We start from the raw sequence: 23615 nt of genomic DNA on the forward strand, positions 1-23615 counted from the left end.
TTTCAGTAAATTATTGAAAGTTGCTTTATTGCCTGATTTACAAATGACATTTAATTATTAACTATATACATATCCTGTTAAAACTCTGAAGCACTGATATTGCACTGTCGGTTCTCCTGTTTCATTTCATGCGTATATACTACACTATGAACGTTTTGTTTTGCCATGTGTTTCCTTTGCATGTTATTTAAATGGTGGGCTATTCTTTACCCACAGAATAAAGTAATGGGACCGCCCCAGGATCCCTGCTAATGGCTCTACACTCTTCCCTCTGACATTATTTAGGTGTATTCACGGAACATTTTGTTAATAAATTGTTTCTTATAGCCCATTTTTTTTTTAATACATACTGTATAGTTAGAGGCATTTTAGCCCACGTGTTATTTATTTATCTTGTATAAGGTATATGTTGAAAATATTTGAGAGATGAAAATGCAAATCAGTATAAGGTTTCCTGTGTTATAAATATGCAATCATCTTTACACATGAAATACAAGAACTCTTTAAATTTTTCAGAACCGTGCTTTTATATTTTTCCTTGGGAATAATCTGAAATATATTCTAACAATAGATAGAAATACGTTGCTTCTTATTGGAGACAATGACAGCCATTTGGAACTACAATCGGATACTGTATCTGTGCAGTATACAGAATGAAATAAACAATAGAATTAGAAGAAAAACATTAACATTGGTTACGTTACAATAAAAAGTGTTTTCATTTAATAAATGTGATGGATTGCACCTTTAATACATTGACCTTTTAATACATTGACCTCCTCTTGCAATATATGATTTCATGTGGTATCAATGGAGATGTTTTTTGGCTACACATGAGGATCTGACAACCCTGGCTTGCAGTGGCTGAATAGCGCGGGTGTTTTCCAACATCTGGCATGGATCTTCACCATCTGATGTACACAGGAGACTGCGGAATTTCCCCAGCTGTAGAGAGAATAAAGCTCTATATGTCTGGATATGACTTGCCCTGGGGCTGAGGTTCACAAGAATACAAATTGTAGAATTTATTTGAGTCGCTGTGGTGTAATATGGAGTACATACAGTATGTGTTAACTAACTAAACATGGTTGGGCTATACAATAGTTCATTAGATAGGGCACGCGGCATGGTTTCTGCTTTTAAGTAGGTTCTTCATAAAGATCGCATTACCTCACAAGTTATTAGCTCAGAAGAGGTTTCTTTTGCTCCCTGACATAAAATATATTTTATTTCTTATAATAGTCAGATCTCCTGGGCTAGAACCTCTCTTGTGCCCTCTCATGTTATGAGGAATGACTTAGCCAACATTATTGCACGATAATGCATTACTGCTGGCACGAGTGTAATGCATTATTGTGCAATTTAATTCAATAGAGCTGTGAGGCGTTTTTAGTGCCTTATCACCCAATAATGGGCGCATTATCGTTGGTTACATCTTACGCTCCCTCCCACCTGTATGAAGTTGTTCCAGTTAGCTAAATGTGTACAACAATTGCAAAGCAACTGTCCTCAAAAACTACTTCCCCAGGAGATTAAAAATCATGAGAGCGGTTTAGTATGCTGAGCCTGGGAATAACTAATGATTTATTCCACTCTCTCACCAAACAAACCTGTATGCAAGTATTATTTTACATATATAGCACCAACAGTGTGTGCAGCGCTTTACAACATTATAATACAAGGTAAATCAAGTACAAACCATGGAGATTAGTGCAACAGGTAAATGGCAACATGAGGCAAAGGGAGACTCTTTCCTGAAGAGCTTTATATTACAAACTCTTCTGTGCACATTTATTTACATTTCCCACCATGGGGCCTTGTCTATAAATTCAGATAAGTGCATTTTGGTGTAAGAGCAGCCGGTTTTACATAGATTTGCACATCTCTGTATTCAGAAAGCCCTTCTCACATTAAGCCATTTGATTTCAACTCGGTAATTCCATTGTAAAATGCAAAATGTTTTTAGAATTACAACATTTTGTAATGTAGTAGTATTGAAAAATTTCCAAAATACTAAATAAAAATAATATTTTATCAGCTCAAGGCTTGCAAGATTTCATGATTAGAATAGATATGCTGATTAAAGTCTCTTTAATTTGTTTAAATTCCTTTCTCATTCACTTGTCTAGCTTTTCACTAAACTGTTTACCTAGTTATGTACATTATTGCAAACCCTGTTTGCAATACATAAATGACAATATACAGAAAGATATACATACATTCATTACATGGAAATTGCCTGAATTGATGTCAGATTACCTAATTGGAAATTAGATTGACTGATTAAAAGACAGATTGCTTAATTACCTGCTTCTCCACCAGCAAACACACACACACACACTTCCTCTTGGTGAGAACGGGTACATTCACAGAATGGTGGCATCTGCAGCTCACCATGGACCATATTCACGAGCTTTACCACGTTTTAACTCCCATTCATTTGAATGGGCCAGGTAGATCCTTACTGGATATATATCTATTTTTAATTATTAGTTTATCATATCAATAAAAATGATTTGAATTTTGGATTTTCAGCTGCTTCTGACCACATTATTATATAAATATGTCTGCAGTGCGCCATTATTTGGGATCTTTTTGTGTACTTTGTCTTTGAAGTACACCTCTCTAGTAAACATTGTATCTCCTCCCAGGCGGCACGCAATTACCTCTTCAGGGGTTCTGAGCGAGGTGTCCACACATTCTCTATGTACCGATTTAGCAATATTAGGACATCTGTAAAGCATACACGTACTTGCTCTGAGCTGATAGTTATTGCATCATGAAGGATAATCCAGGTAACACATTCAAGGAAAGGGTGCACTGTCAATGATCCAACATAAGTCCAATAATGCAGGTCCTTCGGTAGCAAACTTGAAAGATCAAATTCGGTTAATGTATATGTTTTACCCTATAAAATATAATGATGCATTGGGGTTAGTGAACTTACAGTATCAAGAATGCTCCATTTTGCATACTGCTGTTATATGTTACTTTCATAAAACTGTGCTAGACATTAATTCTTCTAATAACTTTTTAGATGGAGTATGGCAGGCTCATGGGAAATGAACGGAGTACTTATTTTTGGAAAGGGTGGTGGATTTGGGGAATAGCCTCCCAACAGAGGTGGTTGGGGAAAATATAGTAAGGGAATTTTAAATAATGCTGGATATAGACGTAAGGCTATCGTAAATATAGCTACGGATCAAATAGGGTCTGAGGTTTTATAATAGATAGGAAATTGTCAGACTAATTATGCCACGTCATTCTTATCTGCCATCAAATACTCATCACTACTAGAAGACCTGCAGCACCTGTGCCATCGGACTTCGGGGATTTGTGGCCATGTGATCGCTATGGTACCGATCACATGGACACGGAAGTGCGCTCCACTTCTGTTTCAATTGGGCTGACTACCAAAACCCTGATGACGTAACTGGTACGTTGTGATGGGGGAACGCAGCAGGGCTTACGGATAAAGGGTTTATCTGAGCCTTCTACCCCCACACAGTCAACACTAGCCCCTGGTCCCCCATGTTGTATACTAAGTAGCCCCTTCCCCCCATTCTATTTGACTCTCTGCAAATGTATAGTCCGTTGTGGCCTGAGAGAAGACAGGCACCCTTGATTTCCTGCAAGCAGACTCTGCCTTTGTGGGGACCGGTGCCGATGGGTTTGAGGCAGTCATCAAAGATCACCATGTTCCCATTCTCCATACGCTCTCTTTGTTTACACCCTTTAGTTTAATTGCTCTCCTGCCTGGTAGATTGCTAGCTCATGTGCTCAGTGTGCTTCCCTCCAAGCTTATTTTATTTTAAAGAATGTTGTGTGTTCTGGAAACTCTGTGTCGTCTGAGTTAGCATATGCCCTACCACTGCTAGTAACTACCAGAGATTATTTTTAATTAGTGGTCACAGCTCTCCCTGGAGTGTATGTAGATCCTGGTAAGGGTTGGGGTGTATCCTAGTTGATAAGAGCAAGGCTCTTTGGGTAGCCATACTAGTAGTACTAGGTAGTAGTAGTAAGCTACTATTTGTTTGGGTGCATTTGCATCTTAACCAGTACAAGATTCCCTTTGTGATCAAAAGGATCAAGGAACTATCCAGACTGCTGAATGTTTCTATGCAAGTAAAAGAGATTACCTTTGTTTTTATGTTATCCAAATTTTCTATTATTTTCTGCATACTTGGATTAGCTTTTCCAATCTGTAATTTCAGAAAAAACAACAGTAACATGGTTAAGGTATCTTCGTAAATATATTTCTATAATATATGAGCTTCTAATGCAGTTTTTTATGGGAAACTTCTTCCCACTCAACTTTTTATTGCGTACAGTTATCTTTCGAAATACAGTGGTAAATGTGACGACACTGTTTGATTAACTGAGTGCATTGAATGTTTTAATCTTGTGCAATGTCTCTTTCTTGGACTCTCTCCAACCTTTGGAGGTTATTTTCTACATTGGAGCTGACACACAGGGAGAGACGTGAATTACTCAAAGTTCGACTTCCAGTGTTTTTTATTTGTTATTTGGATCACTTCAGTCCTAAATATAGTGAGGAGATTACATTTTTTTTTTTAACTTTTATTGTATTCTTTTTAATTTTAATGTAATATTATTAAAAGTTATATTTTAACACTTTACGTGATTTTCACTTGAGTGCATATCCCAAAAATGAGTTACTGTTTCTTTCTATACATTCTAAGTACAGGCATACCCCGGTTTAAGGACACTCACTTTAAGTACACTCGCAAGTAAGGACATATCACCCAATACGCAAACAGCAGCTCGCGCGTGCGCCTGTCATCACGTGCTGAACAGCAATACCGGCTCACTACCTGTACCGAAGCTGTGCGCAAGCAGGGAGACTATAGAGCCTGTAACAAATGCGTTATTTACATCAGTTATGCACGTATATGACGATTGCCGTACAGTACATGCATCGATAAGTGGAAAAAGGTAATGCTTCACTTTAAGTACATTTTCGCTTTACATACATGCTCTGGACCCATTGTGTATGTTAATGCGGGGTATGCCTGTATTTCGTTTATTACAACAGTTATGAAAGGATCTAAGTTTTTTTTTCTTTATGGGGGCCTCTTTAACAGAGTAAAGGCTATATATATGGATGGTGTATAGAGATCAGACCACTACTCGTGCTATCACTTGGATCCAGTCACAAGCAGGGCTGCTGACAGGTGGGGAGAGCTGGGACAATTGTCCCGGGCCGGGTGGCTGCAGAGTTGGGCCCAACTTCTTCGTCCAGCTGCCTGGCCTCTTATGGCTGCCGGGCCCAAGCTCAACCCAGCTGCTACAGGACCTCCTTCCCCCACCAGTCAGCGCCAGAAATTGGACCTGTCTGGAAATTAAGCCCAACTTCTGCATCTGCGTGCTGGAGCATGCGGCACTGGGGCATCCGACCCAAGTTAAAAAAAAAAAATATGTGTGGGTATATTGTGGGAGATGGGAGGAAGTGTGCATATATTCTGTTGGGGGGAGGGGAGAATTGTGTGTATATTGTGGTGGGAGATTAATTGTGTGTGAATATTGTGGTGGGGAGAATTGTGTGTTTATTGTGCTGGGGGAACTGTGTGTCTATTGTGGCTGGAAATTGTGTGTATATTGTGGGAGTGGGAAGTGTAAGTGTGTGTGTTTCTGTGTGTAGAATTGTGTGGGGGAGTTGGTTGTAAGCAGGGGGAGAATGAGGGAGTGGAATTGAGTGTGAGGAGGGGGTTAAGTGTTAAAGGAGGGGGAGAGAGTGTTAGAGGAGGGGGAGTGAGTGAGCGGCTGTAAGAGAGAGAGAGGGGGAGAGTGGAAGAGTGAGCGAGAGAGGGGGAAGAGAAAGAAAAAGAGAGTGAGAGAGACAGGAGTGTAAGACAGGGGGAGAGTAAAAGATGGCGGGGAGTGAGAGAGGAGGGAAGGGAGAGTGTGGGAGTGGGAGTGTGAGAAGGGTGGGGAAATAGAGGGGGTGTGAAAGCGAGGAAGTGTGAGAGTTTGGGGGGAAGTAAGAAAGAGGGGGGGCACAAGACCACTGAAATTGGCAATCCTGGGGGAATCTCTAGTCCTGGGCCCTGGGAAAGCTGCCGGTGGCCCTTATCAGAAGGACTAGAACAGCATCCTACTGTTGTGGATTTCTGTATAAATATCTTGAATTAGCCCATGGACTTTCTGATTTTAATTCATTCATTTTGCTGGTAAAGTAAAAACAAATTAATGAATACAGATATTTTTCAGGCATCAAGACTGTGTATTGTACCTTCAAGAAAACACCTACTACAGCCAACCCATCATGATGTCCCGCTGCTTTTGCAAAAGTAGAATAACGGTGTGCATTCCAGTGTACTATGTGAAGCTATAAAAATACAGAAACAAAAATAACAAAATGTTTAGAAAAGACATTTAACATTAACATATTTGATTAATATAGGCGATTATAAGTTTCTGTAAAGTCATCTATATACCATAATCTTTCTTCTGGAATATTTTTGACAGACCTGGATAGAGCCAACAGTGCCACTTTGTTACATACAATTTAATGTCAAGCTGTTTGATGTCTCTGGGAGCAGAAATGAACAGGTGAAGAACGCTAGGTCTAATCAAGCAACAAATCAACACCCACAACGAATAACATATGTCACGGTAGGGGGTAACCAGGCTATACAATAAAGGTTAAGCCCATCTGGTTACCCCTGAAACCGTGGGGTCCCTGACAGCGACATAGCACCATAAGCCAGGGGCCAGGTAACATAACATGCAAAAGTTAAAGTGTCCCCTGCTTCTCCACTTTTCATGTTCCCTTTGCCCCAGACTCATAAAACTTTCTGTGTCTAAGTTTTAGGTGGGATATTTTGGTCGAAATGCAGTTGTTTTGTTTGCAGGAGTTTGGGGGCCAAAGATACCGGTAGTCCTCTAATTCTCCCCGGTGTGCAGGCATGATTTGCCGGTGCTCAGGTTGAATTACACCAGGGCTGCCCAGTGTCCCCAGACTCCTGTTATTCGAGCCCAGATATCCAAGTCCTTTGTCCCGCATAGATATGGGTCTCCCCAAGTTATAACATATATTAAAATATGTTTTATAATTGTAGCCCCCTGTAAACAGCACAGGCTATACATATCTTTCTCCTACTGTGGTAAGTCCTGTTAAGGGCAGGCGCCAGTAGTAATCATGGGTTTTCCCCCTTCACGCCCTGCCCTGAGTGATAGATGGAGGCCCCTGACTCTGCTGCAGGCAAGAGACAGAGGGGAGGTCCTGCTGACATCATGAGGGGTGGGGCTGACACTATTTAGCAGCCAGCTCCTGTGAGTGTCAGTCAGTCTACTTCCAGTGAGTTGTCCTCCGGGTCTACTCTGGAAGTCTGTCCTGGGAGTTGGAGGAGAGAAGTAGGTCAAGCTCTCTCCTGGGAGCAGGAGAGATACCAAGAGAACTCTGGCCTATGATAGTTGGCGAGGAGCAGAGCTCCGGTGGGACCAATGCCTCTTACCCTGATGAGGGGGTGATGGGGAAGATCTACCCCCGCCCAGAGGGGACCCTCTGAGGTGGTCACTGGGGTATTGAGGCCCCGCACAGACCATCCTGTGGAGTACCTCTTGGAGGAAAGGAGAGGAGAGGAGAAAGGCTGTACACCTTGAGATTTCTGTGTGTGCTGCTGCTATTGCTGTTGTTGTTGCGGCTGTATGCTGCAAGGCTGCTGTGTGCTAAGTAGAGACAATAAAGAGAGACATTGGTGATCTTACTCAAGACTGTTGTGTGATTCTGGAGCATCCACCCTGGGACCAGGGTCCTTTTCTTCTATACGGGTCCTACCCCATACCCTGGGAAGGTATAGAGGATGGAGGCGCTGCACCACCACTAAAAGAATGAGGCAACTACCCCAGAAGCCTGGTCCTGTGTCCCCAACAACATCGCGGGAAGCTCAGGCCCTCCTGTTACCGGCAGGTATGCACCACTCAAACACGTGTAGCCAGCCCTCACACACCCTAGAAATAGCATCTGTGTCTGGGGGGGGGGAACAAGGGTTACATAATGTTTGGTGCATTTACTAGAAATGTCTATTCAGTCAGCCCGGGCATTCATATAGGTGCCGGGAAGTCCGGATAGACATCGTAGTTCAACGAGGAGACGGGATTTTGTTTTTCACACATAGCTTCTCCATTTTGGCTTTATTTTTGTTAAATAAATCATGACACGGTGTCATATGTCATGTGTTGTTGTTCATCTGAGGTTGTATTTACCTAATTTTCAGACCTGCGAAGGATTGTTCTTGTGTCCTGATATGTAAAATCATAGAATTCAAAGAGGGTGTACTTTCTTTTTCACACAACTGTAAATAAAGACATACATACAACCCCATGTTATTTAAAGTTAGCGCAAGATAGTGCTTACTTAAAATAATGTTACGCTATTATTTTTGCATATAATTAGCTCTGTGGATATTCGTTAACCTGAGGGAAAATAACGGCCGTTAATGATTTTGAAAACTGTATGTTTCACACTGGCTGAGACAACATAGACACGCATTTATATTTTGCTGCTCATGTTATTATCTGAAAAAATCTTGATCCATTGAAAATCATTGATGGCATAATATAACAGCATACACATCTTACCTCAGCAGTATGTTTCATCCCATCAATAATGTGCTCTGAGCCTTCTTTATCAGACGATCCCCAGTGAAAATGGAATTGACGCAAGCGATATTGTCCAATTAGTGGCCCTCCTCTCAGTACTGCAACCAAAGTTCTCATCATATTAAAGAGTAACAACATCCTGCCTATATTCTCCCCTCTAAAGTGTGTCTGATTATATTTACAGTAGTTCTGGATTGTTTGTTCTCTTTATTTTCAGTATAGGACTTTCAAGGTACTTAAGTTCAGATTCACTAAGCTCCATTAAATCATAGCAAATAACGGTACCTAAAACAGGAACAGCCTGTAGTTTAAGGAACTCCCACTTTACAAACTATCCATTGTGAAACGGATATCTTAAGGCCTCTGGATTACTGGAAGGGACCTTACCCCCATAACCTGCCTAACCTAGTGACACACTGGATTTGCCTCAATTCACATGGTACTGTGTCGTATTACCTTATTTGTATTTATTTATAATCTGCTGGAGACTGTTTGTATATTACTCAGGTAGTATGCTCTGACTCACCAAGTTCACTACATGAGGTGTTTATTTTATTGAAGTCTCTTTATTCAGGTTTAAAAAATAAAATAAAATATGTGTTATTATAACAAGTGCAAGTTCTTATTTTGAATATATGCAGGAGACACCTTGAATAAAGACACTGACTCACACTGAGTTTGAAGCAGGGGAACCTGGTTCAATTCCCAGTGTCGGCTTCTTGTGACCTTGGGCAAGTCACTTTATCTCCCTGTGCCCCAGGCATCAAAAACATAGATTGTAAGCTCCACTGACCTGTGCCTGCAAATTGTCTCTGTAAAGTGCTATGTAAAACTAGCAGCTCTATACAAGAACATGCTATTATTATTGGGGTATAGGAGATGCCCCTTCCTCTGGCACTATTTTCTTAATGCTGGTAAGCTATATTTTTTATCTTTTACCATTAAGAGATGCTGTTCAAATAATCTGTTTATTTACAGCAGTATAGTATTAGTGTAACAAATGGTGGATCAACGTTTCTTTCCTCTATTTACAGATATATAGTGGTCATGAACCCCTTGAGTGTCAGTGAGGCTATGTAGACCCCTTCAAGAAGATCCTAGGTAGCTTTGATTTCCCAGTCATCTCAGGCTTCCAGATTCACCACCATGTGATTGCTTTATTAGCTAACACCTGCCTGCCATGTGCCTGCCAGTGATACGAATGGGAGAGGAGAGTTCTCCTCTTCCATTCTGATCATGTCGCTCTATGGGCGGGGTGAACGAGATCTCTTCTAGGAAATAAGCAAAAATAGCACGATATGCAGTATCCTGAACACCATAGGGGGCACTGGAGTGCCAGTCCTTATACTATAATACACAATGCATGCAATTTAAAAGAACAATATAATGTGCTAATGGAATTCTATTTCCGGTTTAATGAGCTACAAGTATAAATAGAGAAAGTTAAGATTCTAGCAGGGCAGCTGCCATTCTTGTTCTTCAAAGTGTATACCCATGCTAACTACCCTCATCATCTGGTACAGCAGGTTTAATCCTTCAGTGTTGCAGAGGCAGTCAAGAATTGTGTTGCCTAGCCTTATAGACACCTCTCGCTTTGAAGGATTTAAGCTGTATCACACATTGACATTGGATCTAATTCTTTGAATTAATGTATAAAAACAATGAATTCTACATACCTGATTTATCATTGGTATCTTCAAACTCCACATTAAAGCAATGTCCCATATTCTCAATTCTCTGGGCTGTTTTGGGGTCATAGTGGATCCTGAGAGGCTTTAGAGAGGGATCATAGTTGGCATGTTTGGTATTGATATCAATAGGGGATTGACGACTTCCGTTGTGTGAAGCAGGGACCGCCATGTTGTGCTGTATTTTGAAAGATAAAATATGGCCAAATATAAGTATAAATCTAAAAGAAAGAGTAGATAAGCTGCAGTATTTTTTTTCTTCAGCTCAGCTTACGACTAGTAATAAGCTACCATGTTCAACCATTTATCAAAGTGAAAATGTTACTTGGAAGATCGCTTTTGCAATTGACTCCATAGGAAATAAGTTGCATACCCATAGTAACAAGAAAGCCCTCTGCTGTATAACACCTTCTTTAACATTTAACAGCTGTTGCATATGTAACCCATACTGTTTTATAATACAAAGAGGTTTGTTAAAATCCCTGTGATCAGACTTTATTATTACATGATTTAGGTCAGGGGTTCACAAACTTCCTGCCTGCGCCCCCCTGCCTGCTCTCCTCCGTTGTCATGTCCACCCCCCTGCAGTGTCAAATAACGCGATAGGGTCACGTGAACCCATCACGTCATTTGACGCCACGTCTCCATGGCAACGGATGTCAAATGACCTTGTTGCCATGGAGATGCCTGGACTAAACCCAGGTAAGTGAAATACAGAGGCCTCGCGCTCTCAGCGCGGGGCCTCTGTAAACGCCGTGCCGCCCCCCCTCCAAAAAAAATTGCGCTCCCCCCTGGGGGGAGTGCCCCCTAGGTTGCGCACCCCTGATTTAGGTTACTCTGATAGTGTGCTGTACTTTGCAGCTTCTGCAAAAAACTTATTGGAAAGAGTTTCCTTTCCATTGTTTATACAGAAGGATCTGCTGGCTATTACTAAGATCCCAATGTGTGACAGGTATACATCATTTTAGTTTCCTTGAGATTATAAATTGTCTCATACACTCAGATAATTACCAGGTGTAGTTATTGAAGCACTAAAAAGTATAACGTACATAAAGAGAACCATGAGCGATAAGGGCTGAAGAATACTTTATTATTATCATTTATTTGTAATGCACTAGCATATTCCACAGCGCAGTACAAAAAGGGTACAGAGTGACATCAATTACATAAACATAAGAACATGCAAATAAGAACAAAAAAGCGCCAACCGATACAGAAGGTACAGTACCCCTAGGATAAAAAGAAACTCAGTACTGCTGAGATCCCACGTCACATCCACTAGAGGGCATAGTTACAACCTGTACCTGCCCACTTGGAAACAATTGTCCTGCAAGATTTTGTTTTCAGTATCAAACAGCATGGATCAGTCCAGACTTACGGATTGGTGTGTTATCTATATCCAACTAAGGCCATCCTGGTTAAAGGCATTCCAGTGGGAACTGATATTGGACATATAGAAGACGTTTTAGGAAGAGTTAAGGTGTTAGGAAGAGTAAGAGTAAAAGGAAGAAACATTGACTCAAGGCAGAACAGTCTAGTAGCCCTTTGTGAGTGTCAACAGGTGTTGCTAATGGTGGAAAATTGCCAGCAAATATTAAACCAGCTGAGGAGGCCACTCCTTGGACTGTGATGGTAAAGCAAGAGGTGAAAACTTCTGAAGTAACCATGACATCAAGGGATATGGTGGAGAAGTTGGCTGCCCCTACGCAACCCCAACCACCAGCCCAGAGGCTATCATTCTAGCTATGCGGCATGCGATGGAGAAGACTATGAGACCGCGGAGAGAAGATAGCTCTAATCAGAGGCTAAGGACCTTCTCAGGGGTTAAACCCATTCCAGCAGGGAAGGGTGACTTTGAGCTGGATGGAACAAGCTACATGTATTTAAACCCTGCATTTCACCATTATCACACAGCACACAGCACTTCCACTGCAGCAAGGGATTCTGGGAAATGACATGCAAATGAGCACACAGTGCCACCTTTTGCTTCAAAACCATTAACCCTCAAAAATCTTAACCCTGGCCATATATATACAGTATATATATATTCTGGTAGGCAGTGAGTATTGACTCCCGAGAATGCCATTTGAGGTGAAACACGTAGAGTCTGGGAACAGAGCCGGACGCGTCCTTCCATCTCCTGGTATCTGGAGTTTCAATGCTACTTATACGACCTACCCATCAAATATTGGTTGCTCTTCTGGGACTAAAAGACTGGAAGGGGTTATAAATATATTCCCTATTAGCGTTGTGTAACAGGGAAGGGAATTCAGACTGATGTGTATCTGATTATTGCTGTCTGTTTACACATGTTTATTATTTTACTATTGTCATTTCATTAGTTAATAAACCTATAAGAATATGTTTACTTTCCATTGTTTATAAAGAAGAATCTACTGGTTATTGGTAAGTTGCAACAGTGTGACAGGTATTAATAATTGTAGTTTCCTGGAGATTATAAATTTGCTCACACACCCAGATAATTACCAAGTGGAGTCACGGAAGAGCTTAAAAGAATAAAGTGCATAAAAAGAAACATGAGATGTAGGCTGAAGAATACTTTACCCCTAGGAGAAATAACTCAGGACCATTCAGCTATAACAGTGTGACTCACTGGGCAAAGTGCATTACACATAGATGAAGATTTCTTTGATGGTAAATGAAACACAAACATATGAACAAGGTAAAAGGGAAAAACCCTTTAAAAAATCTTGTGGTGTATCCAAAGTGTGATTGAAAATAAATTATACCAAAAAATTGGTTTGCATACATGAGTCTGGGACAGGAACTCACAAGAAAACAAGTTACTGAAGTTTTTATATTGATAAGGGGTCATTCAATAAAATGCAGTAGATATTATCAGTCAAAATAGGTAAGAAAATACCCAGATGTCGCACTATATTGGGTGATTTCGTACAGTTATTAGTATGCAGCTATAGCAGTGGATGTATATTACAGTTGTATAGTGGTAGGAAAAGAGACCTCGCTGTGCCACCAGTTGTTTTGGGCATAAAACATATCCACAAAGGGAGATACAAATATCAACTTGTACATCTATATATATATTTCTCAAACCGTTGTATGTATGTCTGCCTGTCTGTACTGTGTCTCCCTGTGTCTAGGGGCAATCACATTGGACCTTTGGCCCGTCACTCCACCTCAGGCCAATGAGATGGCTCCCTTGGCCCGCCCGCCCCTGCACACCTCTCACTGGCCGGTCACACACAGACACACAGACAAACAGACACACACACCCCCTCTGGCCCTCCTCAACAGCTGCCGACCCACCCTCGCCCATCCACCCTCTCACCCCTCTGCCCTTCCCGGCACTGGCCCGCAACAACGGAACCACCCCCTATCACCACTCCGCGGGACCTCACAAAGATCACCCTCTCTCCCAGCGCTCACCCTCTCCCCCGGTGCTCACCCTCTCCCCCGGTGCTCACCCTCTCCCCCGGTGCTCCCTCCCACAGACCGCTCCCACTTCCCCCCCCCCCCCCCAAGAGCACGCTCTCTCCGCTCTCACCTTAAGGCCTAGAGGCCGCGCCCCCAGCTCACCATCCCCGAGAGCGCTCCTCCGGCTCTCTCAGTTGGGAGCTGTACGGGCCGGCTGCCCACACCACCTCCTCATCTGAGCTTCTCAGCTCCACCTCGCCGGGGGGGGGCCGGAGACCGCCGAGGAACCCGAGGAGGAGGAGGGCGGCCAGTACCCGGAGGAAGAGGAGGAGCGCGGCCCGGTGCGAGGTAAGTAAACGCAGGGGATGTGATCTTTCACGCAACATCCCGGCACTGCCTTTCACCCCCACCCCGGCCCTGCCTTTCACCTCCACCCCGGCCCTGCCTTTCACCCCTGGCCCTGCCCTTCACACCCCCCCGGGCCTGCCCTTCACCCCCCCCCCCCTGCCCTGCCCTTCACCCCCTACGGCACTGCACTTCACCCCCACCCCCATCCTCCCTGCCCTTCACCCCCACCCTCCCTGCCCTTCACCCAAACCCCCCCTGCCCTTCACCCCCACTCCCACCCTCTCTGCCCTTCACCCCCACCCTCCCTGCCCTTCACCCCCACCCTCCCTGCCCTTCACCCCCCCCCCTCCCTGCCCTTCGCCCCTCCCTGCCCTTCGCCCCCACCCTGCCCTTCGCCCCTTCGCCCCCTCTCTGCCCTTCGCCCCTTTGCCCCCTCCCTGCCCTTCGTCCCCTCCCTGCCCTTCGCCCCTTTGCCCCCTCCCTGCCCTTCGCCCCCTCCCTGCCCTTCGCCCCCTCCCTGCCCTTCGCCCCTTCGCCCCCTCCCTGCCCTTCGCCCCCTCCCTGCCTTTCGGCCCTTTGCCCCTTCCCTGCCCTTCGCCCCCTCCCTGACCTTCGGCCCTTTGCCCCCTCCCTGACCTTCGGCCCTTCGCCCCCTCCCTGCCTTTCGCCCCCTCCCTGCCCTTCGCCCATTCTCCCCCTCCCTGCATTTCGCCCCCTCCCTGCCCTTCGCCCCCTCCCTGCCTTTTGCCCCTTCGCCCCCTCCCTGCCTTTCGCCCCTTCGCCCCCTCCTTGCCTTTCGCCCCTTCGCCCCCTCTCTGCCCTTTGCCCCTTTGCCCCCTCCCTGCCCTTCGCCCCTTCGCCCCCTCCCTGCCCCTCCCCCCTCCCTGCCCCCCCCACCTCCCCCCTCCACTGCCTATCCCCCCTCCCTGCCCCTCCCCCCTCCCTGCCCCGCCCCTGTCCCCCCTCTCTGCCCTTCACCCCCTTTCCCCCCCCCCGCCCTTCGCCCCCTCTCCACCCTCCCTGCCCTTCGCCCCCTCTCCCCCCTCCCTGCCCTTCGCCCCCTCTCCCCCCTCCCTGCCTTTTGCCCCCTCGCCCCCCTCCCTACCCTTCGCCCCTTCCCCTCCCTGCCCTTCCCCCCCTCCCCCCTCTCTGCCCTTCCCCGCCCCTCCACACCCCCCGCCCCAGCAATCACGGGCAACGCCGGGTATATCAGCTAGTATTTATTAATAACAGAAAACACTAAGGGGCCAATGTATCAAGTGTCGCTAAAAGCAATTTTGTCGTAGTAATGAGACACAGTAGAGAAACCGATTTGTGCATCTTGGAGCGCCAACATATGAACAGGATTTTGATGTGTTGTGCAGCCCATGCAGCAACATCTTTTTTCCACTAAGACAGTTTGCGCCAGGGGTGGAGTTGGAGGCGGAATTTGAAGGTTTTCAGTGGCTCACATACTGTATGCAGATGATATGTTTACAGAAATTGCAAGCACGTGCCACTTTTGTTCACCAGAAATGTGTCAAAATTGTCTGGCAACTTTTTCTTTCCGTAAAAGACAAATGCAACTAGACGCAAACAATTCTTAATGCATTGTTATGTAGCAACTCTTGCTTGTTTGTTTGTTTTTTTACCTTCCCATTATCATTTAGCAATGGACTCAAATTGCAGATAGGGATTTTCCCCTGGGTAAGACAGCCCTATAGTACAACATTTGCATTATTTATCAATGTTATTGTAAAGCTTTGTCACAACATTATGAATTCATTAATTATTTGTTTGCAATATATTTGGTGCTATCGTATGCAAAAATAGGTAGACAGCGCAAAGCCGCAAAGAGTTGAGTCAATGTAATGAAAAAACTAATTTATTAGAATAAACATAGTAAAAAAATTAGAGATACGAAGGGTTGATGCAACGGAGCACAGCATGCAGTAAGAAGAGAAAGTGGAAGCTTTGACAAAGCGCCTTTGCGCGAAACGCGTTAGAGTGGTATCCACCTGCGTTATACCATGTGTGCACTTCTTTAATAAATTATTTGAATCATTTTGGCATCGTAGCCCCCACTTTCTCTTCTTACTGCATGCTGTGCTCCGTTGCATCAACTCTTCGTGTCACAACATGACGCCTCCAGCGTGAAGCACGCACTGGAACTGGATCAGCATCTCGTGTGAGTTATTTTGATTCAATTTAAGTTGTCACGTATTTGTACACAGGCTAGTGTACTATGCTCTAGGGCGTGTTCCCACGAAGACAGATGAGGGAGTCAGGGCTGTTCCTGTACAGCTCTTGATTTCTCCAGCTGCCAGAGAGAACCATATTTATTTATAAATATCACCCATTTTATGAGCTTCTATCATATATATAGCGTCACAATGATAGAAGCTCATAAAATGGGTGATATTTATAAATAAATATGGTTCTCTCTGGCAGCTGGAGAAATCAAGAGCTGTATAGGAACAGCTCTGACTCAGCGTCATAATGATATATATATATACTCACAGATGCAGTTACAATCCCACTTCAAGCAGACACAGAATTTTTTGGCTATATATTGCCATTGCTCCAATTGAGGTCTAGATGCACTGATATTCGGGACTCTGTTCTATGGTTTACTTATAGTAAAAAATTTGGTGCTATGGACCTGGAAATCATTGAATGAGAGATGCTGTTCTGAGGTGCATATGATTTCTGAAATTATTGCTATGTATTAACGTGATGCACACAGTACACAAAACAAGAAAATGTTCAACAAATTAAAAAAAAAAATAAGGACATAGAGTGCCAGCATATGCTTGGGCGCAGAGGGCAATTGCTCCCTGAGCAGTTCAAATTTGTAAATGTTGGGCCGGTGGTTGGTGGTTGAAGAGGTGGTATAGAGCATTGGTGGCAGGGCTCTTGCTGTGTTGACAGATTCCATGCATCTGTGCGTATGGTTCATGTATCTGATGTGTGTGTATATATCTATGGTGAATGTATCTATTGTGATGTTTGTATATGTGTTGTGGCCCGATGGCCTCGTGATAAGGTCAGAAAGTGTGCACACAGTGTATTAGAGGCTTTAACAAACCCTTCGGTGGTTTATTTCCCCACATCGAAAACAAATACTGTATTCTAGGCATACTGTCCCTTTAAGGAAAAACAAAATCATAAAAACAAAACCTACTCCAAAGTAGGGAGGCTAACAAGAAATGACAGTCCAACTATCTGACTGTCTAGCTAGGCTACTTCCAATCCAAACACTACAAACTATATAGTACAAAGTACAAAGAATATATGCGAAAGCCAGACAATAGTAAGTTACAATAATCGAGACAAGAGAGAATGAAGGCCTGCGTTAGAATTTTAGCAGTAAAGCAACAGAGAAAAGGGTGTATCTTAGCAATATTATGGAGGAAGAATCAACAGGAGTAGTCAAATGTGACACCTAGGAAGAAAGCTTGTGATACTGGATGTATGATAGTACTGCTAACAGTAATGAAGAAGGGGGCAGTAGGACCAGGCCTGGGAGGAAGTATGAGGAGCTCCGTCTTTGACATGTTAAGTCTGAGCCGGTGGAGGGCCATCCAGGATGATATAGCAGAGAGACAGTCAGAGGCTTTAGTCTGTACAGCAGGTGTAAGGTCAGGGGTTGGAAGGTAAATATGTGTGTCATCAGCATAGAGGTGCTATTTGAACCACAGAGATGTGATAAGGTATGAAGGTGTATTTAGTGTGTCTATATACTGTACATGCGTCTGTTGTGTATGTGTAAAGGGCATGTATGTGATTGTGTCTATGGTGCATGTATTTGGTGTGTATGTGTGTTCAAGATTCATCTGCAGGTGTGCATGTGTTGGTATGGTGCATGTATCTGATGTGCATGCATGTATGGGGCGTGTATATGGTGTGTATGTGTTTTTCAGAAGCATGTACAGGTATCTAGTGTGTACAGTATGTGTGGATATGGATATGGTGCTGTATTTGGTGCTTATGGTGCATGTATCTGGTATGTGTGTGTGCTTGTTTGCATGGTGCATGTATCTGGTATGTGTGTAATTATGGTGCATGTTACATAGTTACATAGTAGATGAGGTTGAAAAAAGACATAGGTCCATCAAGTTCAACCTATGCTAAATTTAGACAAGAGATACTTTATCCTATATCTATACCTACTTATTGATCCAGAGGAAGGCAAACAAAAAACCCCATGAAGGGGAAAATTAATTCCTTCCTGACTCCAAGAATTGGCAATCGGATTAATCCCCAGATCAACATCCTTCCCATGTATACTTATTTGGTATATCCCTGTATACCTTTCCCAGCTAAAAAGATGCCCAACCATTTTATGAAAAAATCTATTGTATCTGCCATCACAGTCTCCATGGGTAATGAATTCCACATTTTAACTGCCCTTACTGTAAAGAACCCTTTCCTTTGTTGCTGGTGAAATTTCCATTCCTCCAACCTTAAGGGATGGCACTGAGTCCTTTGTACTGTCCGTGGGATGAATAGTTCTTTTGAAAGCTCCTTGTATTGTCCCCGAATATATTTGTATATAGTTATCATATCCCCTCTTAGACGCCTCTTTTCTAATGTAAATAAATCTAATTTAGCTAGCCTCTCCTCATAAGTTAGATTGTCCATCCCCATTATTAATTTGGTGGCTCTTCTCTGCACACTCTCTAGTTCCATAATGTCTTTTCTTAGGATTGGTGCCCAAAATTGTACTCCATATTCAAGGTGTGGTCTTACTAGTGCTTTGTAAAGGGGCATAATTATGTTTAATTCCCTTCCATCCATTGCCCGTTTGATGCAAGATAAGATCTTGTTTGCCTTTGCAGCTACTGCATGACATTGGGCACTATTGCTAAGCCTGCAGTCTACAAGCACTCCTAAATCCTTCTCCATCAAGGATTCCCCCAATATATCTCCATTTAATTTGTAAGTCGCCTTTTTATTCTTGCATCCCAAATGCATAACCTTACATTTATCTGTATTAAACCTCATTTGCCATTTACCTGCCCACGTTTCCAGTCTCTCCAAGTCCTTCTGAAGAGAAATTACATCCTGCTCTGATTCTATTACCTTACACAATTTAGTATCATCAGCAAAGATGGAGACTTTGCTCTCGATCCCAACCTCAAGGTCATTAATAAACAAGTTAAAAAGCAAGGGTCACAGTACCGATCCCTGAGGTACTCCACTCACGACTTTAGGCCAACCTGAAAAAGTTCCATTTATGACAACCATCTGTTGTCTGTCCTTTAACCAGGTTTCAATCCAGGTGCATATATTATTACTGAGTCCAATTTTCTTTATTTTGTACACCAACCTCTTGTGTGAAACCGTATCAAAAGCCTTTACAAAATCTAAGTAGACCACATCAACTGCATTACCCTGGTCTAAATTCCTACTTACCTCCTCAAAGAAACAAATAAGGTTAGTTTGGCATGATCTATCCTTCATAAATCCATGCTGACTATTACTAATAATTTTGTTTTCCTGAATATTATCCCGTATTAAACCTTCAAGTAGTTTCCCTACTATTGAAGTCAGGCTTACAGGTCTGTAATTCCCTGGTTGTGATCTAGCTCCCTTTTAAATATAGGCACCACATCTGCTTTACGCCAATCTTGTGGTACTGAGCCTGTGGAAATGGAGTCCTTGAATATTAAATATAATGGTTTGGCTATTACTGAGCTTAATTCCTTGAGAACTCTTGGATGTATGCCATCGGGGCCAGGTGCCTTATTTACTTTAATTTTTTCAAGTCGCTTATGAACTTCTTCCTCAGTTAACCAATTGTTCATTAATATGGAGGTTGTGGCTTCCTCCTGCGGCACTACTATTGAACTTGATTCTTCCCTGGTAAACACAGAGGCAAAGAATTTGTTTAATACCTCAGCTTTTTCCTTATCTCCAATAATCTGTCTACCCATTTCACACTGAAAGGGTCCTATATTTTCTTTTCTCATGTATGTGATGTGTGTGTATGTATGGTGCCTGCATGTGACGTGTGTGTATGCTGCATATATCCGGTATATGATTTTGTGAATGTTGCAATTATCTGTTGTGTTTATGAAGTTGCGTGCATCGAGTGAAACCCGAGATGGTGATTTATAGTTGCTCCCAAGCCAAACATTTGCCATCTAGCTCCTGAACAAAAGTCGTATTTTTATTTTTTTAAGCAATGCGCTTTTTCAATTAGTTTAAAAAAGACAAAAAAAAACATATTTTGATACATACTGTAGCACCATGAATTAACTCATATTGTTTACAATACAACAACTAGTGCGGTATTGGAAAACATTATTACGTTTCCAAAATGGCTATAAAATCAGCATGATCTTTTCAAGACATGTGATTTGTTTTGAGCAAATCTGCCAGATTTACAGCACCAAGAAGAAGAATCTAAAGCAAACCTCTTCATTATAAAAGCTAATAACATAAATATTATATTGTATTTTATAGTTATGTCCTTGTCTTTTGAGCATAATATTGACAAACATCGAATGATGTTGTACAGCACTGTATACTGTATTCATAAGGCTTGTTTTTAGCTATAAAGGGGCTGTGCCACTAATTACAGGCATACCCCGCATTAACGTACGCAATGGGACCGGAGCATGTATGTAAAGCGAAAATGTACTTAAAGTGAAGCACTCCCTTTTCCCACTTATCGATGCATGTACTGTACTGCAATCATCATATACGTGCATAACTGATGTAAATAACGCATGTGTAACAGTCTCTATAGTCTCCCCGCTTGCGCACAGCTTCGGTACAGGTAGGGAGCCGGTATTGCTGTTCAGCACGTGATGACAGGCGCATGCGTGAACTGCCGTTTGCCTATTGGTCGATATGTACTTACTCGTGAGTGTACTTAAAGTGAGTGTACTTAAAGCGGGGTATGCCTGTATACTACTTTAGGTAATACTCTTAGACAAACACACCTATGTTTAGAAAAGAACAAAACATACATTAGTTTCAAAGTATTTGCATAATAGAAATCACATACATTTTTACACATCACACATCACTCATTCCTCACTACTCATGGTCTCTGCACTGCTATGCACATGACATAATGAACCAGATGTGGTAGCTAAGTAAGCTAACATTAATAATCAACAATCCGCTTAGTGCACATAAATAATATATTTACATGATAATATAGAAGATGATTATCCTTCCAGTTTGCCAGCCAGTAGTTCAGCACCTTTTAAATATGGTTACATGTTTGCATTGCTTTGTGTTAGCTGGTGCTCTGTATGAAGTATTATTTGAAAGGCTGTTGGCTAACTGCTATTTAGCGAATTAGCCTTGAATCTAAATCTATGCTAATGAACTCATTTTCATGTAAGATTTGAAAGTACTACTACAAATAAACAGTAACACCTGTGGCCAAAGCACTGCAAAGTTAATACACGCCACCTTGTTTGTGCATTTGGTCAATTACAAGGAAGTCAAACCATTTTACAGTATATGTGATGTTATTTGACACTAGCTGATTCAATCAATTCTGAAGTGGCCTATCACCATTATCAGCAAATCACAGTGTGATCGGCTGCTTCTGTGGTTATTGAATCGATCTCTCTACTTCAGTGAGTAACGTAAATCCTCACAGTTGAAGAGAATGGATATATTTTCAATGTTTAATAGAGATTAGCTGGGCACTGTAGCTATTATTTTTTCCCCCTCTTAATGCACAGTTTATTTACATTTGGCACATTACCTTACAATCGCTTCTACAAATGTACAGATCTAACTGAATGTGCAGTTCATCATCAGTATGTTCAATGTATTTTATTTCAAGCACCTCTCAAGCCCACTAAGCAATATACTGTACATTAGAGTTGAAAAACTGAAACTACTTCGCCAGATGGCTCCTTTATTACTCACTCAGTCTGGTTTTGTACAAGTTAAGATGTGTTTAATGATTTTACCGCTTTAGAATTTCTGTCCTCAGCAGGAGTTAGACAGGAGCTACGCTATCTAAAAACATTAAACCAGAGTTGGATGGCTTATAAGAACTACTTGGACCACCGTGTTTGCCCATTTCCCTGTAAAACACAGACCTTACTTAATCTTTGGCTTCCTTTTTGTATTTAGTATGTCTATCCCAATCCTTTTTATCTCCCTTAATGTATTGGCCCCTACCACCACTGCTGTGAGCCTATTGCACCAATCCACCACCTTTTCTGTGAAGAAGAGAAATACGTCCTCACGCTTTCCCAAATATGCATGTTTTAATGGCATTTGTCAGTTTATGCATCTTTGTCATTTTCACTTTCCCTAGCATAAAAAAAAAAACATTGTCAGGTGGAGTAAATTTAATTAGGAACAATCTGTATACAATGTAAGAAATTGGATGGCACAAAATGTTTATGTTTGATATACAGTATACAATAGTACAGGTTAGAATCAAAGAGTCAAATAATTATTGTTATTATTATTAGAACCCTTTTATTGCTTTGATACATTAGTCAATAAAGTGAGATAGCCATTAGTAATGATTAAATGCTATTAGCTTACACTAATAACTTTTGGTTAGAAGTATTATTGTTCAGTAAATAGCTCTTTTGTCTCTTTGGCAGATATTATATGCTCCCCCCATACATTCAATTCTAGCAGCGTGTTACATACTTACTGTTCTGGTATGAGCTCGCTTCAACTTGACTCCTTGTTTCTTCAGGGTGTTTCATGGTATTTAAGGTAAAATCAATGATACGTCAGACTGGTTATACAACACTCCGATACCTTCATCCCGTCCTTTTAACATAGAAGGGTGGAACCAACACTGCAAAGATTGAAGCAGAAAAAAAGGGAAGTGTTGAGATTGATTTAGCTTTGAAGATGAAACAATACTTCAACGCTGGAATAGTTTGGTTTTTTTTACATTGTACTGTGTATTATTTGTATTGAGGGATTATTTTTCAAAATAAAGACAATGAAGCCCAGATTTTGTGTGAAACACTTTAATGAAATACTCTGGGTTTGAAATGATGGTCTTCATTCATTATAACAAATTGATCTCTTCTAGGCAGTGACAGCTGCAACTGGTACATTAACAGAGTGGATATTGGAGTTGGAAGCCACTACACCTCTGTATCTTCAACTTAAACAATGAAACTATGTGCAACACAACAACTTCTGATTATTTGAGCATTTGATACTTTTGCTATTAACTCAGTATGAAAATAAAACACATTTCTTATTTTTTAAGTATTATATTCAAAGCAGCCGTTCAGAGGTTAGAGAGAGAGAGCGAGACAGACAGACAGACAGACAGAGACAGACAGAGAGACAGGGAGACAGAGTAGGCCTCGGACATAGTGCACTGAGCGTCGCTGAGCAGTGCTCTCGCTTGCTGACGCTCGTGCTACCAGGAGCTTTTTGCTGTCCTGACAGAGGAGACAGCAAGCGCGCTTGGGAGGCGGGTATCACTGTGTGTGTGTGTGTGTGTGTGTGTGTGTGTGTGTGTGTGTCACTTGGTAGCTGTCAGTGTGTGTGTGTGTCACTTTGAAGTGTTCTGTGTGTTTGTGTGTCACTGGGGAACGTGTGTGTATATTATATAAA

At 42.3% G+C, this 23615-nt stretch overlaps 1 protein-coding gene across 4 annotated transcripts; it reads right to left on the bottom strand.

The window, feature by feature from the left end:
- On the bottom strand, positions 1-22832 carry LOC142481997 (carbonic anhydrase 13-like). 4 transcript variants are annotated; one of them, XM_075582992.1, is made up of 8 exons: positions 22687-22832; positions 22197-22331; positions 10302-10491; positions 8605-8723; positions 6254-6349; positions 4140-4202; positions 2753-2908; positions 1-945 (listed from the first exon to the last, which is right to left on the bottom strand). In XM_075582992.1, exons 2-8 carry the CDS (start codon positions 22293-22295, stop codon positions 808-810), a joined length of 861 nt encoding a protein of 286 aa, XP_075439107.1. In that variant the 5' UTR covers positions 22296-22331; positions 22687-22832; the 3' UTR covers positions 1-807. The 4 variants fall into 4 exon arrangements, with proteins under 4 accessions (XP_075439107.1, XP_075439108.1, XP_075439109.1 ...); XM_075582993.1 differs by lacking the exon at positions 22197-22331; XM_075582994.1 differs by lacking the exon at positions 22197-22331 and having other exon boundaries at positions 22683-22813.
- Positions 22833-23615: the final 783 nt, after the last annotated feature.

Source organism: Ascaphus truei, chromosome 2, assembly GCF_040206685.1.
Source record: "Ascaphus truei isolate aAscTru1 chromosome 2, aAscTru1.hap1, whole genome shotgun sequence".
Classification (NCBI taxonomy): Eukaryota; Metazoa; Chordata; class Amphibia; order Anura; family Ascaphidae; genus Ascaphus; species Ascaphus truei.

Coding starts and splice junctions, on each gene's coding strand:
- LOC142481997 (XM_075582992.1), bottom strand. CDS start 22,295: ATGCCATTAAAACATGCATATTTGGGAAAGCGTGAGGACGTATTTCTC. Junction 8,724..10,301: donor AGATACCAATGATAAATCAG/GTATGTAGAATT, acceptor CTTTGGTTGCAG/TACTGAGAGGAGGGCCACTA. Junction 2,909..4,139: donor TGGATAACATAAAAACAAAG/GTAATCTCTTTT, acceptor TATATTTTATAG/GGTAAAACATATACATTAAC.